The sequence below is a fragment of the Neophocaena asiaeorientalis genome, unplaced genomic scaffold (assembly GCF_003031525.2).
Source record: "Neophocaena asiaeorientalis asiaeorientalis breed wild unplaced genomic scaffold, Neophocaena_asiaeorientalis_V1.1 scaffold78, whole genome shotgun sequence".
In the NCBI taxonomy this organism is placed as follows: domain Eukaryota; kingdom Metazoa; phylum Chordata; class Mammalia; order Artiodactyla; family Phocoenidae; genus Neophocaena; species Neophocaena asiaeorientalis.
In genome coordinates this window covers 9088375-9107773 of record NW_020175018.1, presented here as the reverse complement: position 1 = coordinate 9107773, position 19399 = coordinate 9088375, and the positions used below count along the sequence as shown (strand labels likewise).

The 19399-nt window shown below is 40.6% G+C and overlaps 1 protein-coding gene across 1 annotated transcript in view; it reads left to right on the top strand.

Annotated features, from left to right (window-relative positions):
* The window catches only part of DENND1A (DENN domain containing 1A), a 489835-nt gene that overhangs the window by 237732 nt on the left and 232704 nt on the right, over positions 1 to 19399 (top strand). The window contains 1 exon segment of the mRNA XM_024762246.1: positions 6596 to 6706. Coding sequence (XP_024618014.1) covers positions 6596 to 6706 — 111 coding nt within the window.

The following is a 19399-nucleotide window of genomic DNA, read 5'->3' as shown; positions in this document are numbered from 1 at the left end:
ATATTTTCTTCTTTTTCACTGAAAAACTATCACTATGTAATTGCTCTTCAGGGTTTTTTCTGTCTATCAAGTTAACACATGTAGGAGTGAATTTTATACAGGCAATAATTAAATGAGCATAAATCTTTATAAACAGTTGACCTGCATTTAGAAAAAAAGTCACAGATCATGAACAGATATGTATTCATAATTACATTGTAAACTGGCTCTATAAGGAATTTTCTTTAGTGTCCAGGGTTTGAAGTTTACTTTTGATTAATGGATAATCATATAGACCTTCTTTTAGAATATTAAACAAACCTGTCTTAATTATCTGGCCTGTGTCATACCAAGTGGTTAATGATGCGAAGAAAGCATTTAGAATGGACAGTTACATATAACATTGCCCAGACTCCACTTTGTCAAAAGATGCACCATGATATAGAAAAGATTTATGAACTCATCATGACTTTCAAAAATAAACAAAGTTGAAGTGGCAGTAGAAGACCTATTTTCAAGTACTGAGATTATAGAGAATTCCATTGTTGCTGTTAAGAGTTGTCAGGTAATTGTTTATTCTAATGGTTTTTCCATTCATACAGAGGGATAGAAGTTGACCTCCGGGTAAACTCTGCTTTCTTTCCTATAAGATACTTCTCTGATTTGATTGCTTATGTGAGTTTGTGGGATTCTTTCTCAAACAGATTATTTTAGAATCCAAATTTATAATTTCTTTTTAAGAATCCTACACAACTAAAATGACCTAAATTCTTATTTTAAAAAATTAATTGAGGATTTTAAAGGTTTACTTTATGGTAAAATAATCTGAGCAAGAGTTATTTCAGGAAATAAGGCCCATGGACAAAACCAGCCTCTTGCCTTAGAAACCTCCTCCAGACACAATACAGTAAGTCTTTATCATCTATACTGTGTATAAAGCTGAGAGTGACAAAGACTAATAAAATGACAGACCGTGGGGCGGACTAGCATCTGTTTCGAAGGCTCCAAGGAGTACCCAGCTTAGAGTCAGTTCTTTAGTTTGGGGATTATCTCATTTCCCTAAGGTACTGAACCTAAGACCCTTTTTCTCTGAGCCCCACTGTATCCCCTCCCTTCCGAGGCCCATTCCACCTCCCATCACCACCCCCACCCCCACCTGCTTCCTCACCCGGGGCGTGGATCGCAGTGAGCCTGAAGTCCCCAGCCACCTGGATCGGCACAGGAGCCAGCAGGGACAGCTAAAAGGGAGCAGCCATTATGGGGCTTCTCCTGGGGGAAATGGGGTTTTGCCAAGTGTCTTCCTTTCTTCTTTGTCTGGATTTAGAGCCACAGAGAGTTAGAGCTGGAAGTGTTCTTCCGCGCTGTTGCTTTTGTAGAAATGAAAAGCCTGGAGAGCCTTGTACGTGCCTCTTCTGAAGCTCAACTTCCGGGCTGCTCTTTCTCTGTTAACCAGAGACCTTTCTCGGACTTGAGCCCTGTTCGGCCTGGAAAGTGGTCAGCTTTGTGTCCCTGCTACCCAGCCCTACAGAGTGGGCCCAAATAATAATTACTAGGCATATAGGAGGATGCTCAGAGGCACATAACTATATGTAACTGAAAATATGCTTAAACTCCATGAATAGAAAAGGAATGTTCTTCCTTAAGCCTAAAAACTTACTAGCACTGAGAAAACTGAGCCCTTTTGAGCATGGACACTGGGAAGTAGTCCGTCTAAGCAAGGTTTTCCTTTTTAGCAAGTGACTCACATGGAGGAGTAATTGTCAGGGAATAGAGGGTGGTTATGGTTATTTAGGCTTCGCCATGATGGCATTATAACCCAGGACACTGGGCCTAAGACTAGGTGGACAGCAATACCATGTCTGACAGGATTGATGGTTCTTTAGAAGGAGGATTGATCCTTCATTAAAAGACTGGACTCTCCCTTTAAAAAAAACTTGTTGGGCAGGTGGACAGATGTGGAGCACAGGAACCTGGAAGTCTGGGCCTTGTCCCAGATGCTTCCTGCCCCCTTTCAGAGTCTGATCCATTGTCAAGTCCTGTGATTCCACTTTACAGAGATCTGTGACATTCATATTCAAAGCTTTTGTCTGAATAGCTTGTACTCATTCTTTCCCTGAATGTGGCAGTAGCCTATTAGCTGCTTGCCCTGCCTCCTGCTTGCCCTCTCTTGTGCATCCTCTACAGGACCTCTAGGAAGATCTTTCCGCAACACGATAGGACCATCCTGATTCTTCAGCAGCTCCTTGTTACCTCCCTATTATTATCAAGTCTAGGCTCCCACAGGATCTGAACTCAGCTCCCCTGCCCCTGCACCCTGCCCTTCACTCCACTGACCTGCATAGAGCTGCTCTCTCCGCCTTGCCTCTGGCTGGAACACGCTTCTCCCCCTGTCCCCTAAGTGAAGCCCCTGTTGGGAGGCCCAGAGAAGTATCTTCTCCTCTGTCAAGTCTTCCCCAGCCTTCCCCCCATATCCATCTGGCAGAGTTGAATCTTCCCTTCTCAGCCAGCCCTGGCGCATGTCTAGCCTGGATCACAGTTCTTGGCATATGAGGTTTCTGGGTCTAACGCTGCTCCTAGAAAATGGGGATCATGTTTAGTTAATCTCTGCAGGCCTAGCTCCCAGGGCGGTACTAAGCACTTAGTAGGAGTCAAACAGGTGTTTGTTGACTGGCTGATTATAGGAGACAGAAGTGGAAGATTGAAGACTTAGTTCCACTGAAGCCAAGTGCTGGGAGAAAGTGGCATACCTGTGTTTTTTAACAAATAATAAGCTCACAATGTGTTCTGGCTACAGTCTTAACTTAGGACAACTTGCCATGGAAGCCTTCTCTTCTTATTCCTCGTCCCCTGACCTCTCTGTGAAATGTACATCTGCCTCTGTGTACAGTTCTCCCTGCCCCCCTGCCCCAGTTACCTGAAGAACAAACCACCTATTTCTTTACATTTTAAATGCATGTAGGGACTTCCCTGGTGGCACAGTGGTTAAGACTCTGCACTCCTAATGCAGGGGGCCCGGGTTCGATCCCTGGTCCAGGAACTAGATCCCATATGTGTGCCACAACTGAGAGTTTGAATGCTGCAACTAAGGAGCCCGCTTGCTGCAACTAAGACCCAACACAACCAAATAAATAAATAAATAAACAAACAAAAATGAATGTAGCCACTGATACCTTTAAAAGCTCTCCCTCCTCCAGCTACCTTACCTGACTTTGTGAGTCTCCAATGTCAGTTCTTTTCCTGTGGGCCCTTCATCATTACTAAGTAATTGATCACTTCATCCAACTCAGACCCAGGTTTTCTGAAGTCAAGTAGTCCATTCTTCCTAACATACCACGTTGTCCCCCTTCGAGGCCCTCGTGTTTCTCTTATACCACCCTGCTCACGCCTGCGCTAACGAGCAGTAGTCTTCAGTCAGTTGCTTTCTCCACTCATTGATTCTCTCTTTCATCAAACTGCTAAGATGATGGGATACATCATTTTACCCAAAGGGATCTCAGTCTGGTGGCAAAAACATACTTGTAACTGAATGATTATAAGATAGAGACAAATTGTCATGGAATCACAAAGGGCAGCTTGACAAATGAGGAGTTGAGGAAGCCTTTCAGGAGAAGGTGACATTTGAGCTGAGTCATGAAAAGTAAATGGGTGTCCTCAAGGAAGAGAAGAGCCTTCTAGGCAGAGGAAACAGAGGAAGTAAAGGCCTGGGGGTGTGAAAAGCATGGCAGGTCTGAGAAATTGAGGGTGGTTGTAGCTTAAGCTACCAGATTCTTAAAGGCAGGGGGAAGGAGGCCCCTCTCTCTGAGGGCTTTTCTTCTGAGATAAGGCTTGATGGGAGCTGCAGGGGCTCCCTCCAGGTGTTCCCAGGGTCCGTTCTGCCCCACAGGTGCTCCTGTGGCTGATCGAGGTTTCCAGTCCATTCCCACCCACTCCCACTGCCTAGGCGGGTGGCGTCCCAGAAGGAAAGAGGCAGGGAGGAAGCAGATAAGAAAGACAGCTTCTGTTTAGACACAAATATCTTGGTAATCAGCACAGATGGGATGAGAAATACCAAAAAAAGTACATGACAGTTTAGAGAGAATTTGGTTAAATGTTACATATTTTTAACATACCTGTGTAGAGTTTTTGGACCAAGCACCTGAATCCTTCAGAACCTGGTTGGCCTGGGGGTTATGCCTCAACCAAGTGGTGTTTTTATTTCAGAAATGTTCCCTTTCCCATCCACAAAAGTATCCTTGTGATTTTTTTTTTTCTCCCACCAAAATAAGGCGCAGGATTTGTCTCTGACGCTGTGTCTCCCTATTTGGACGGCAAGCTGTGTAACATATTTCTACCCAGCGTGAAGCTTCTTGGCAGACTCTTGAGGCCACGTTTTGGTGGCTTCAGAGTTATCTTTGGATCTGTCAAAAGTGCTAATGGGCTTTCTGGCCTTCTTTAAGCTCCTCATTTCTATTTTCTTTTTACTTCCATCCTCTCCTAAAAGAAAAATTCATGTAATTCATCAGCAGTTAAGCATTTTACTGAAATGCTCAGCTGAGGGCCTTGTATTTTTGTTTGCGAGAATAACTCTGCCATGTCACTGTCTTCAGAACAAACCCCACCCTGACTTCATTAGCTCAGCACTCCTCAGTCCACTGGGCCAGAGGTACACTTGTTGACTAATTTATACTGCCTTTCTTGTTTGCTCAGTTTTGTTTTTCAAGTTTGTGTGGCGGTTAGAGCAAGAGTTTGGGGTTCAGGAAACCTGGTTTTGAAACTTGGCCCTGTCCAGCTGGGTGACCTTTGGAAGACTGTTTAACCTTCCTGAGCCTCAGTTTTCCCATCTATAAAATGGAGATGATAATGCCTTCCTCAGGGTTGTTGAGAAGATTAGAGAGAACGCAGGTAAAGTACCTATTTTCTGGCCCACAAGGATTACTCAATAAATGGAATAACAATTTTTAACAGAAACACTTTTTCTTTTGCCATACTTTGATCCTGCATGTTCTTTCCAAATACAAGTTTTATCTACTATTTTTAGTGGTGGTTAAAAAAAAGAAAAACAACAACAACAACAACACAGGTTTAAAGACAAACCCACCCAAGACTGAGCAACGCCTTATCTGCTTGCTATATGACCTTGGTCAAGTTACTTCTCTGTGCCTCTGTTTTCTTATCGTATATAGAGATGATAATGTTTGTTCAAGGAGTGGCTTCAAGATGAGTGAAATAATATATGTAAAGCCTCATATATTGTAGATATTTAAAAGTATTTAAGAGGGAGAATGTAATATAAGGGAACGTATAGGGCTATGGTGTTGCATCTGTGTCCAAAATCTGACTGTACCAGTTACTGAATCTCTCCCAAACTTAGTTTACCTATATGTTGGAAAGAATAATACCTCATCGGATTTTTGTGAAGATTGCTTAAAATTACACGTTTAAGAGTACCTGGTCCAGTGCCTGGGACTTGGTAGGTAGTCAGTATGCAGACCTATTAATTCACTCATGCTTTATTTATAAAGGTCGATAGTTAACCTGGTACTCAAATCAAGCAATAATAAATCATAAGTGCTCATTCTTATTCCCAACCCATAATATTGTCAAAAAGCACTTTATGCTACTTTGCATATAAAATCCACCTGGTTTACTTGAATTTATGGGTTATGGATCTTTCATCATTATAAACTGCAACCCCTGGCGATAGCCATCCTTCCCTCTCCAACCCCCTTCATTTTCAGAGGATTATATTGTATGGCATTGAAAACCTGTAGCATTGAAGAAATTAGCATATTCATGTGTATTATTAAAGTCAGGTGGGTATAGAAAAGGTTGCAGAAATGAAACACATTACATTTTTTCTGAAATCTGAAGAGTACCGGTCTACAGTACTAATAAAAGGATTACACACAAAAGCTAGTTTAAAACACTGCTTTGTCACGACTTGCTACTGCTTGTCTTCAATGGCTTTTTCCCCCTTTTGAGTGAAATACCTGGAAATTGTAGATCTTGGAAATTGCTTTACTTCCAGCCGAGGTATTTTAGAGAATGTAAACTGTGGAGGAGGGGACCCCAGCAGTGATGACAGGAGAGGAGCATGCCTGGCCTTTGCAGGTGGGACCTGTTGGACAGAAACGGGCTCTGTGCCAGAAGCATTTTGGTCCCTGGGTACTTTCTTTTGCTTAGACGTATGGCACAGTGCATTGGGAAAGTTCTAGGACCTAGGGTCAGAGGATATGAGCTGCGGTCTCATCTTCACTGCTCATTAGGTTTTTTGATCTTGGCATCTCTCTCTTGCCTTGGTGTCCTCATTTTTAAGATCGCAGACTTCTTGTCCAGCTCACCTTTCGGAGCTGACCTGAAGAGCAAGCACAGTGCTGCATGTGACTTCACGTTGCAAACTGTAATCACCACCCAGAGGTGTGATTGCTCAGACTCCTTCATCTCTAAGGTCTCTTCCAGCTTTACGTTTCATGCTTTACATGTGAGTGAGATTTGGCCTCCCAGGGAGAAAACATAGGACTGGGGAAGAGGGGAGTATACTTTCTGATCATTTTCTGTTTCGGGTGCTTCTGTTAGATACCGTTTTTAATAAGAACAAACAAAGTAATCCCCAAACCTCCCTTCTTCTTTCTCCTAGAGAAATCTGACAGAGTACTTCGTGGCTGTGGATGTAAACAACATGCTGCATCTGTACGCGAGCATGCTCTGCGAGCGCCGGATCCTCATCATCTGCAGCAAGCTCAGCACTGTGAGTAGACAGTCGAGGCGGGCTTTTGAATTTTACTTCAATTGAAAGATGTATCGTAAAGATTAAAGGAGAGTTTAGAAGAAGAAATCAGCCACAATCCTCTCAGGTAGTAACATGTCATTTCATTAATTATTCATGTTCCTTCACAGTGTCAATGCACATTTCATTTATTCTTGTAGTTTCACAATCAATTATAAATAGTTTCCCATTTGATCGTGTGTTATGAACACTTCACATATTTCCACATTCTTCCATTATTGTCATTTGTCATATGTCTGTATCATATTCCATTATACTGATGTGTCATTGCTTGCTAAATCTTTTTTCTCTTCATGGCCATTTAGGTAGTTCGTAGTTTAATCCTTTAGTAGCTAACACTGCAGTGAACATCTTTCAGCCGCATTTGACTGATACAGTTTGTATTCTAAGCATTGGGACCACTGGGTCAAAGGACTGAATAAGTGCTATGACTTATGGATGCCAAATTGCTTCCCAAACAGGCTGTGCTTTTTTATAGTGGATTCTGCCAGCTGTACATGAGTGTACCATTTGCACTGCAACCTTGCCAGAATTGTGTGTGTGTGCTCGTGGACATGTGCTTTAATTTACCTAACAAAATAGGCATAAAATGGTATTGCAGGTTTGCTTTATTTTTAATTTCTTTGGTTAAAGGTAACAGCATTTTCCATGCGTTTCCACCCCCCCCCCATTTGCATTTTGTTAATGTCTTTTCTCATTTATCTTATAGGGCTCTTGATTTAAAAAAAATAAATTGGAATGAGCTCTTTTTATATTGTACAAACTTTTACTATATAATATAAATACTTTTCTTATTCTTTTTATGTTAGTTTTTTTAACTTGCTAAGTATAGGAGTTTATATTTTTCCCAGTATCTATTATGAAAATTCTCAAACACAGAAAATTGAAATCAGTTTGCAGTGAACATCCACGTAATTCCATCTAGATTCTGCCATTAACATATTTCTGTGCTTGCTTTGGCACATCTTTATCCATCTATCCATCCCTCATACCATCCATCAAGCCATTTTATTTTTTGATGCATTTCAAAGTAAATCACAGACATCACTATGCTTCCCCCCAATAATTGCGTATGTTTGTTATTAACTTGTTATTAACTAAAGTTCAATATCTGTTTACAGTATTTTTTTTTCTTTTTGAGGTAAAACTTACATAAAGATATTGACTAGGAAAAGTTGACTGTTTGAGAGGGTAGAAAGACCTTCTTATGGTGGAAATTTCCCTATTGAAGTTCCTATGGATAGAATCATAGGCCTATGATTTACCAATGTGTTTACCTGTGAATTCAAGGCACCTAATAATGCAAACTTAGTGAGACCATTAGAGTTTTCTTTATGGTTTTCATTGTAATTTTATTATTTTTTTGGTATTGTTTCCTTGTCAAGAATGCACAATTTTTTAATTGCCTGCTAGGTGCTAGGCTTACGATGCATACTAGGTGATAAAAGCATGGCCCTTGCCCTCAAGGGAAAAACAGCACATAATAGACCTCTTGCTTTGTTTTGCATTTGGTTTTAAACTCGGAAGTGTAGTTGGTAATCTCAGGGCCTGAACACCCAGATTGAGGTTCAGAATGAGAATATTGCCAACCAGATTTATCATTGCCTCTTTATGAGGCTGGATAGATTAAGAGTACATTTGAAAGAGTCTAGTCCCTAACCAGTTACTGTTGCTTTGAAGAATTAAACTTAAGTAGAACAAAAGTAGGACATCATAACAGTGGAATTGAATTCCCATGGTGTTTTTGAGCCTTTAATATGTGCCAGGCAATGTGCTAAGCCCTCTTCATCTATTAACTCATTTAATTGTCACTACGACAGTTTGTAGTAGGTTCTGTTATTTCTCCATGTAATAGATAAGGAAGAATGTATCTTCTGCGTGATTTTGTTTAGATAAATGTAGGGGATTAAACACACACAGTTATTTCTGGTCCTTCCCAAAACAAAAATGAAATAAAGGAGTAAATCAACAAGCACAAAGAGCAGATGTAGCAGAAATCTTAGATATTAAGAAAATGCTGTTATCAATGTTATGCCAACATTCAAAAACTAAGGTGAAATGAACAGAAAAATATAATTTACCAAAATTGAATTAAGAAGAAATATAAAAATTGAATAGGTCATTTAACTTATAGAAATTGAATCAATATATAATTTTTTTTTCCAAAACACTCAGCCCGGATGGTTTTACAGGTATGTTTTATCAAATATCTCAAGGAACAGGTAATTTCAATCTTAGACAAACTCCTTAAGAGTCTAGAAAAAAGAAGGAATACCCCCTGAGCTTTTCTTGTGACACTTACATAATTTTGACATTCAACTACACAAAGAGACACTACAAGAAAGAAAAGTTATCAGCCAATCTCACTCAGTAACATAGCTGTAAAAATCTTAAACAAAACAGTAGCAAATACATAAAAAATATAATTCATAGGGCTTCCCTAGTGGCGCAGTGGTTGAGAGTCCGCCTGCTGATGCAGGGGACACGGGTTCGTGCCCCGGTCCGGGAAGATCCCACATGCCGCGGAGCTGCTGGGCCCGTGAGCCTTGGCTGCTGAGCCTGTGCGTCCGGAGCCTGTGCTCCACAACGGGAGAGGCCACAGCAGTGAGAAGCCCGCGTACCGCAAAAAAATATATATATATATATAATTCATAATAACTGAGTTGACTTTATTCCAGAAATGTAAGGCTGATAATACTAGAAAATCTGGTACTATAGCTCACCACATTAACATATTGAAAGGGAAAATTCAAATGTTCAATATGAATTTTCAATAGAGAAAAAGCATGACCATGTTCATGAATAGGAAGACTCATTATATTAAAGGTATAAATGATGTATATTATAGATTATATATAATTCCATTCAAAATCCCAGTAGGGTTTTACATAGTACTTAGCAACCTGATTCTAAAATTAATATGGAAAGCCAAAGGGAGAGCCAAGATATACTTGAAGAAAAAGAATGGGTGATAAAGCTTGCTTTACCAGACATCAAGACTTTTTATAGACCTCTAGTAACTAAGATGCTAGTAACGGCATAGGGATACACAAATAGACTGATGGAATGGAATAGAGATTGCAAAAACGGACCATGTGTGGGGGTTCTTCATATACAACAGAGGTAGCATTGTAAAATCTGGGGGAATGGTGGACTTTTCAATAATTGATAATCCACATGGGGAAGAAAAGGGAGATAATTTATATCTTACACAACTTGCAAAACTGAATTCCAAATGGATCAAGGACTTAAATGTCAAAGGCAAAATTTTTAAACTTTAGAAGACAAAATAGGAGAATAATCTCTGTGATCTTGGAGTAGAAATGGATTCAGTTAAATAATCCAAAATATGCATCATATAAAGGAAAAGATTAAAATTGTGAATTTTGTTCATTAAAAAATACCATTCAGGGGCTTCCCTGGTGGTGCAGTGGTTGAGAATCTGCCTGCTAATGCAGGGGACACGGGTTCGAGCCCTGGTCTGGGAGGATCCCATATGCCACGGAGCAACTAGGCCCCCAACTAGCAACAGAGCCACAACTACTGAGCCTGCACGTCTGGAGCCTGTGCTCCGCAACGAGAGACCGCGATAGTGAGAGGCCCACGCACCGCGATGAAGAGTGGCCCCCACTTGCCACAACTAGAGAAAGCCCTGGCACAGAAATGAAGACCCAACACAGCAAAAATTAATTAATTAATTAATAAACTCCTACCCCCAACATCTTAAAAAAAAAAAAAAAAAACCATTCAGAGAATGGAAAGACAAGGCACAGGCTGAGATGAGGTATTTGCTATATATAAAACTGACAGAGGATTAATATCTGAAATATATAAAGAACTACTACAGTAAAAAAAAAAAAGCAGAAGACAAATCTATCAATAGAAACATTGGCAAAAAGCACAAATAGGCATTTCACAGAAGAAACCTAAATGGCTAATAAATATATGGAAAGATGCTCAACCACATTAGTAACCACAGAAAAGCAAATTAAAACTACAGTAATTAAAACACTAGGTTTGCAAAAATTAGATGTCTGATAAAGCCAAGTGTTATATTGCAGATGTATTGGAGAATTTCATGTACTACTCTTTGAAGAGTATGTGGCATAGAACTATTTGCATATGCCCAACACTCAGCAGTTCCACTCCTGGGTGGAATTGTGTGTGTGTGTGTGTGTGTGTGTGTGTGTGTGTGTGTGTGTACATACACATACCTACACGCTCTTTTTGGTCATGTATAGTGGGATACATGTGCGAGCATGTTCATAGCAGCATTGTTTTGGGTTTTGTTTTTTAAACCTGGAAAGAGCCCACATGACCATCAACAGAGAACTCATACATTGTCACATAGTCATAGAGTAGAACACTGTGTAAGTGAAGGTGAACTACACTGTCAGCATGGTGGGGTCTCTGATACAGAACTCTGAGTAAAAGAAACAAGCTACAGAAGAATATACAGTATGATTGCATCAATATAAAATTCAAGTAAGAAAAACTAAATGGTATGTTATTTAGGGATGCATACAAACTACGGAGGGGGGAAATGATTAACAGAAAATTTAGGTAGTAGTTTCCTCAAAGGGAGTGAAAGGAGTATAGTTGGGAAGAGGCATATGTGGGACATCAGAAGTATTATTTTCTGTCTTGAGCTAGGTTAGGGATCAGCAAACCTTTCTGTAAAGGGTCCAATATTGCAACTACTGGACTCTGACCTTGTAATTTACAATCAGTAAACTAGTGAGTGTGACTGTGTTCCAAGAAGCTTTATTTACAAAAATAGGAGGCACACCAGACTTAGCCTTTGGGCTGTAGTTGGCCAACCCTGAACTAGGTGCTGGGTTTTGGCATGTTAACTTTTCCTCCTTTAAATGTCACTTATATGATCTACATACTTTCATATGTATATAGTTTTTAGAATTCTTGAAAAGTTAAAAAAGATACCAAGCCCATTTTTTTTTTGTTTTTTTGTTTTTTTGTTTTTTTGCAGTACGCGGGCCTCTCACTGTTGTGGCCTCTCCCATTGCGGAGCACAGGCTCCGGACGCGCAGGCTCAGCGGCCATGGCTCACGGGCCTAGCCGCTCTGCGGCATGTAGGATCTTCCCGGACCGGGACACGAACTCGTGTCCCCTACATCAGCAGGCGGACGCTCAACCACTGCGCCACCAGGGAAGCCCAACCAAGCCATTTTATCATGAAATTTTACAATACAGGGATAGAGACAAAATAGTTCTTGTACAAAGGTTAAGAATCAAACTTGCACAAGATTTTGCAATGGCAATTGTAGAAACCAGAAGATAGTGAAACGGTGTCTAAACTTCTAAGGGAAAATTATTTCTAACCTGAAATTCTCTCCTTATCTAATGGAAGTGCTCAGGAGAGAGTGGCACCAGCCCCTACCACACCTGTCAACCTCCTGTCGTCACTAGTCCTCCACTCACCTTCTCTATTGTGGATGTACTGTCCATCCTTTCTAGGCCAGCCACTCTGCTTGTCCACCTGACTTCATTCAACAAATATTTTTTGTGGCACTTTCATAGGTACTGGTGATGCAACAGTGAACAAAATAGGCAAAAATCCCTGTCCTCATATAAAGCTTACATTCTAGTAGGGTAGATCTTCAATAACTGAGGTGAATTAAATATATGGTACAGTAGCTAGTTCTAAGTACAAGGAGTACAGTAAAGCAGAGGAGGAGAGTGGATAGGGACTGGTGAGGTGGCAGGGATTGCAGTTCAGATAGATGGCCAAGGAGTGCCTCATAGAGAAAGTAACACTTCAGCGTCCTTCCTGTTACCTTAACGGAAATTCCTCCAGCACTGAGCTCCTCTCTCCTGCATCATTATTTTTTTCTTCTCTACTGGTACATTCTTAGGCACTTGCTAACACGGTATAGTGTCTCCCAAACTTCAAAACAAAACATCCTTAACCACGTTCCTTTTATCCCATTTGTTTTCTTCCTTTTAGAACAAAATTCCTCGAGAGATATTTCTGTTTCCTGTCTAATTCCTCTCCTCTCATTCTTTCCTCTGTCTTGTGTTAGGATTTAGCCCCCACCTCCACTGAAACGGCTTTTGTTCAGTCACCAGTGACCTCATGTCAAATAAAACGAGTAGATATTAATACTTGCAAAACTCTTAGAACAGAGTCTGGCATAAGGTGTATGTGTATGTTTTTGACAAATTATTAACATCTGTACTGGGAAGTCAAATGTTAATGTGTAAACATTTTTTTGTAATAAATTTATTTATTTTTGGCTGCATTGGGTCTTAATTGCTGCCCGCGGCTTTGTCTAGTGGCGGCAGGCGGGGGCTACTCTTTGTTGCAGTGCGCGGACTTCTCATTGCCGTGGCTTCTCTTGTTGCGGAGCACAGGCTCTAGGCACGCGGGCTTCAGTAGTTGTGGCACACAGGCTTAGTTGCTCCGCAGCATGTGGGATATTCCCGGACCAGGGCCCGAACCCGTGTCCCCTGCATTGGCAGGCAGATTCTTAACCACTGTGTCACCAGGGAAGCCCTAATGTTTAAAAGTTTAAATCAAAAAAAAAAAAAAAAAAAAGTTTAAATCAAGAAATCATGAGATGGACTGCTATTTGCCAGTAGTATAAGCCTTTAGCAGTTTTTGTTTTGTTTTTCAGACTATAAACACATTACTTTGACTCAAAAAAATTTTTTTTAACAAACAGTTGATTCTTAACTGAGTTCTGAGTTTTACTAATTGATGGTAGAAATCTCTTTAGGGAAGGGGAGGGGTCTCCTTGTACCTCACATGGGATCATTAGCATCCTGACCAGTTACGTGCAGTTTCTCTGGGGATAAGTAGCTGAGCAGACATCAGGGTTTTTTTGTTGTTGTTGTGTTTTTTTTGGTTTTTTTCAGACATCAGTTTTATCCAAGCCTCTGGACCCTTTCAACTTCAGAATTAAGAAGTTTTCTAATTGTTGTCTTTTACTTCCTTAATAGTGGCTTTTTATTATCTTCTCGATGAAGGAGAATGCAAAGGCTACTTTAGCCTGAAGTTTCTGATGACCCTCTCTTGACAGATCCAGATGTGGCCTGTCATACCTTGACAAACCAGATTTTTCTCAGTTTTGTTTGATAAGATGTAGGCTTAATGCTTCTCAGAGCCATCAAGAATCTGAAAGATAAAAGCTGTTGAACACCCCGGAGTGCCGTCTTCCATAAAAATGACTGTGCATCAATAGAGACAAACCCAGCCATATTTAGTCCAGAGTCAGGTAATATTCATTTCAGGCTTTCTCGGTCAATAATGTTGTCATATTCTGTATAAGAAAAATGTTAAGTTTTTGTTCTTTTTGTGCAGTTAATGTATATTGATCGTTTTCCTTTATAAATGATAAATAGGGAAGGCTTAACTACATCTTGTTCTCTAATGTAAATACTTCAGTGAGATTTCTTCTAACACAAAGGCCCTATTTTTCTTACAGATTTTCATATCTGAGTTTAACTCATATTGCTTTTTTGATAACTCTTCTGGATAGCAAGTAGGTCTAAAATAAGACCTTTGTAGCGATAATATCATCTAATTGCAACAGAAGTCCTAGAAGAGCAATATTATCCCATTTTACAGACTGGCCCATCCACTCAGAGAGATGGGTTAACTTGCCCAAGGTCACGTCCTAGTCATAGAAGAGACAGATATGCAGGTGGGTCATTATGATGCAGTGTCAGGGGAAGGGAGCCTTCGGCTTCAGGAAAGGGAGAAGCAAGCAATAATTACATGTACAAATGACTCTTAGCCCCTTCAAAGTGCTTGCTGTGGAGACCAGGTTATGTTTATCAGGTGCCACCTCTCAAACGAACATCAGAATCCTTGTGTGGGAACTGTCACAAGAACCAGAGACACATTGTTAAGAATATCTGTCACACTTGAGGGAATCTGAAAGTTCTCATGAACAGCCAAAAAGATACTCTGAGTCAAAGCTGGTGGATAATGTGGCTGGTGGAGCTGGTAAGGCTGGTTTGGGTAAAAGGTATATCCTGATTGTGTAGTATTTAGGGAAGCTTCTTATGTAGCCTGTACATAGCTCCAAGACTACCAAAGGCGTATTGACAGCATCTGTAGATTAAGCATGTAGGACACCCTTCTTTAGATTTGCTCTATATTTTATATGGCAGGTCCCCAATTATCCCCCACACTCTTTAAAAATTCTCTTAACCTTTTTGAGCCACCTACTATGTGCCAGTTACTGTGCTAATCTTTTTTTTCCCCCCCCATTTGTTCTTGCAGGAACCCTAAGAACTAGTTGGTTTTATTTTCCTTTTTCAGATGAGAATATTGGCAGTTGGAAAGTTGAAGTGCCTTGTCTAAGATGAGCAGTGGAGATGGGATTAAAACCCCCTTCTCTTGGCTCCAAGCCAACCCCCTTCTTACTATCTCATACTGCCCCCTTGGTAGCTCGTTTGTCATGAGTTCCCTTTGACACTTGTACCGAGAGAAACATTTTTGGTATGATTCTGTTGACCATGGATCTGAAATCACAGAAAGAATTTCAGTCTGGATATTGCCTTGGAATGCACACCTAAGCTTTTCACTTCAGATTTAGTGAACATTTTCTATGTGCCTGGCACCAGGGAAGCAGAAGGCCAATATGTGAATTTCTAACTGGCATACTGACCCTATTGGCCAAAGCCCCATTTCCATGAGCACCATTCAGATTCAGTCCACTCTGTCTGCATGTTGTTAGACTCTCCCAGCCCCACCTGTGCTGCTCCTCTGCTGTGAGCCCAGCGTTGGTGCGTCCCTGGGGCATGTCTCCCCCAGCTCACTGTGGCTTCAGGTTTTGTGTACTGCAGTTCCTTTCAGCCCCTGTGTGTCTTGGCCCTAATCTCTCCCTCTATGACATAGGGGTGCTGCAAGAAGTGAAAACTAAGAATATCCAGTTAAATGATGACAAAAGCATATTTACTTTACAAAGGAACGTGTATTTGTTTTATTCAGCAGGTGCTTTTCAAAACAAGTTCTTAGGAAGGAAGCACAGTTTAGTGGCAAGACTGTTACCTAATTAATTGAGCCTCCACACCTAATTATTTGTGTGGTACCCATAACTGTGAAAATAATTACTACTTTTCTGATAGTACGTCATGTAGAGAAGGAAAAAAAAAAACCTAATATCTTCTCCCTGTCAGTGTCTTCCTGTTAGTCCGAGAGAATGTGGGCTTTGGGCAGGTCTTGGACATTGGTGGCCTGGAGAGTGGTGGGTGGGTCAGACCCGCGCCCTCAGGTCTGACCCTTAGTAGACACTTCAGTGTTGGCGTGAAGGGATGAGTAACTTCCCAGCCTTGCTCCAGTCCTGTCCCATCCACTTCCACTGACAGCATCCACTATCTTATCACCACCTGGTCTTGTGACCTAAGAAGGGCCAATTTGTGGGCTAGGGAGTTTTTCAGATTTAGCTTCATCTTTACTTCTTTCCTGATGAACTCCACCTGGCCGTGACTACCCCAGCCTGTGTAGTGGGTTGGGTATCTAAATGATGTGGGTAAGGCTTTCCTAGCTCTTCTGGGCTAGAAGTAACTAATCCTGTTTGCTTATCTGCAGCCCTTGAAGCCTAGATGAGAGTGGCAGTTTAAGAAGGTTTGAAATACTGGACTAGAGCCAGGGCCTCTTTGCCTGTGCACTCCACTCTGCATGTTCCAGCCGTAGGAACAAACTGCATTATTTTGTTTCAAACTGTGCTCAAGGGAAGCCAAGACCTTGTAACTGGAAACTTACCAAACAGAGAATTCTAAGACTAAATTTAGTGTTCCATTTAAAAAATAAAATAAATCGAACATTTTGTCTGTTCATCTTTTATATGTTAAAAAAGAGAGAGATTAACCTAGTTCACACTAACAACCTAAGAAGAGTATTCAAAGAAGTGAGAAGAAAACTAATCCCTTTTGGTGAAGAGGGAAATCCTTAACAAAATGTAATGAAGTGGCATGAAACACAGACTCTGCAGCCAAACTTTCAAATAGCATAGCCTGTCTAATCTCCATCACATAAAATTTTATTGTGGCTCAGAGAATATTAAAAACTTAGAAATGGATGAAAGGAACTTCCATTGGCAGGAAATAGGAGTAAAGATTGGTATGTTTTATTTATGTGGTTTTTAAATGTAAATACAATTAACTGCTTTTTGAACTATGTTCTCCACGTAATTATGTGTGAGTTCGTTTTCTCTTGTTCATGTTGAACTGTAACTAGAATGAAGAACCTTGATGTTATGGAGACTATATAAACTATGTAATATATAGAGTAACAACAGTTTAATTTGCAATACTTTAAAAATTGTTGTGACATCAACCAGCCATGGTCTCCCTACTAGTTCTTACCTTCCTCTCCTGCCTCTTGCTTCAACACATTGAGCACATGTTTTGGACTAGCCAGAGGATTCAGATTGTTAGTGATTCCCAAGTTCTGATCCATGGACTAGTTGTGTTAGAAATCACTCAGAGAATTTGTTAAAAATTCAAGTTCTTGGGCACCACCTCCAGACATTCTGATTCAAAAGATCTAACATGGGACCGTGGGATGTCTATCTTTTTAAGGTTCCCCAAATGATTGATACACAAGCAGATTCAGAACCAGTGAATAGACAGTTCTCTAAGACAGTATTTATTCTTTGATTATTTTGCATCATTAGAGTTCTTTTCATTTTGAGACTATGTAATAGAGGCTGATTAAGTTTGTTTAGAAAATATTTGTGAGTACAGATTAGCACTAAAAAATCCTTTGTTTCCATATTTCTCTTTGAGAGACCTCTGGTTTTGACATTGGCAGGTCTAGAACAGGACAGAGCTAAGTATATCCTATTTAAGGTCTCAGTAATGTTGGGTGCTGATGTAGTCCACCAGTGTAATTTTAGATACATGTGTATAAATAGATCTAGAGAGGTGATGTTTCTTTTTAGCCATTGCATTGAGAACATTGGCAGGGTATCTTGTTTATTATTTTAGTAGTGTGGTCAATTTGTAAAACAAATGGTATGTTCTTCAGATTATAAGACTGATAGCTTTTTTATATGACTCTTATGAATCAAATCTCTACTAAAAAACACTAACAGGTAATATTCAAGTCACTGACATCTTAATATACTTGCAAAAGCCCTAAATGGCACTCACATTGGCAGGCATCTGTGTGGATTTCGTTAAAGGAATTGGAGCTGTGCTGTACTATGTGCTGAGTCAGTGAGAACAAGAACTCATAATTTCCTATGGCTTCTGCAAACTGAAAGTGTGGTCACTGGTGAGCAAGTGTCGTGTGATGTGAGGTTAGACTAGGTAGTTAGGGGCTAGTATAGACCTTGTGAAAGTTCACATTTTTTCTCTTCTGCTATCTCGATATCTGTGTGTTCTCCCAGCTAGATGATTCAGACAGCCCTGCTTCTGCTGTGTTTTCCCAAGAAAAAGGACAGCAGAGCTGAAGGAGAGAGCACCAGACTTCAAGTTAGGATGGTTTTGTTCAATTTCTACCTGTGTAACTTAATCCTCCCTAGCCACGTCGCCTTGGGCAATTTACTTAATCCTTCTGAGACTCTCTGTCCTCTTCTGTAAAAAGAGGTTAGTAGTAATACGCGCCTCAGGGTTGTTGAAAGGATTCAGTGGCCATAGATATGAAAGCAGGTAGCCCACTGCTGGCACATACTACTCATTTAGTAAATGTTGACTCTGAATCCTACCTTGTCAGGGCAGTAAGGTCTGATTTGACTTTCAGAAGCAAAGAAGGCAATAGAGATCCTGGAAGAGCTCTGAAGATTTAATTAGTACAACTGGTGAGAGTGGATGGTGAATGAATCCAAAAAACAGAGAATAGTCATGGCAACTCGTATGAGATTTTCCATATCCACCCACTTCTCACTAGTCACATAGTCATTGACTAAATTGTCATTTCTTCTTCAAGTCTCCAGTCATCACTACGTAGAGCTGGAGTGGCCTAAGAAGCTGCTATGTTCACTTGACCTAGCATTACCACCTGACCAGCCTCCCAGAGAGGAAGACTAACCGCTTCCTGTCTTCATCTTTCCAGGCTCTGCTCTCCTGCCTCTCTCTCTGGGAAGCAGGCCTGATTCTTGCCCCAGGCAGAATTAACGATTCCTTCTTTATATACTAGCACAGTTGAACCTCTGTTACAGCACCTCTTTCCTAATGCGTTTGTGTTGAAATTGATTATTCGCATTTTGATCTTTTTCTATTTTAAATTGCTTGAGGGCGTGGCATGTACACATAGTGGATACTCAGTAATTGTCGGATTAATACAGATCATAGCACTGAGGCAGTTTCCTATGAGCTAAGAGCACGAACTCCAGAGCTAGACTCCCTAGGTTTAGAGCCTACTTCTGCCACTACTGTGACCTTACACAAAGTCCTTAACATCTAGGAATCTTAGTTTCCTCATCTGTAAATGGGAACAATAATGCTACCTACCTTATAGGGTTGCTGTGAAGATTAAGTGAGTTAAATAGTACATGTAAAGCACTTAGAACAGTGCTCGGCAGATAGTAAATGCTGAGTAAGTGGTCATGGTGGTGTCTGTTTATAGCTTCAATCTTTCTGAATTTACTGTCACTTTCTGAGGTTGGATTTGTCTGACAAAACTATGCAGGGGAAATTTTTTTTTCCCTATGCCTTCAAATCTAGTAACTCCTACCACCT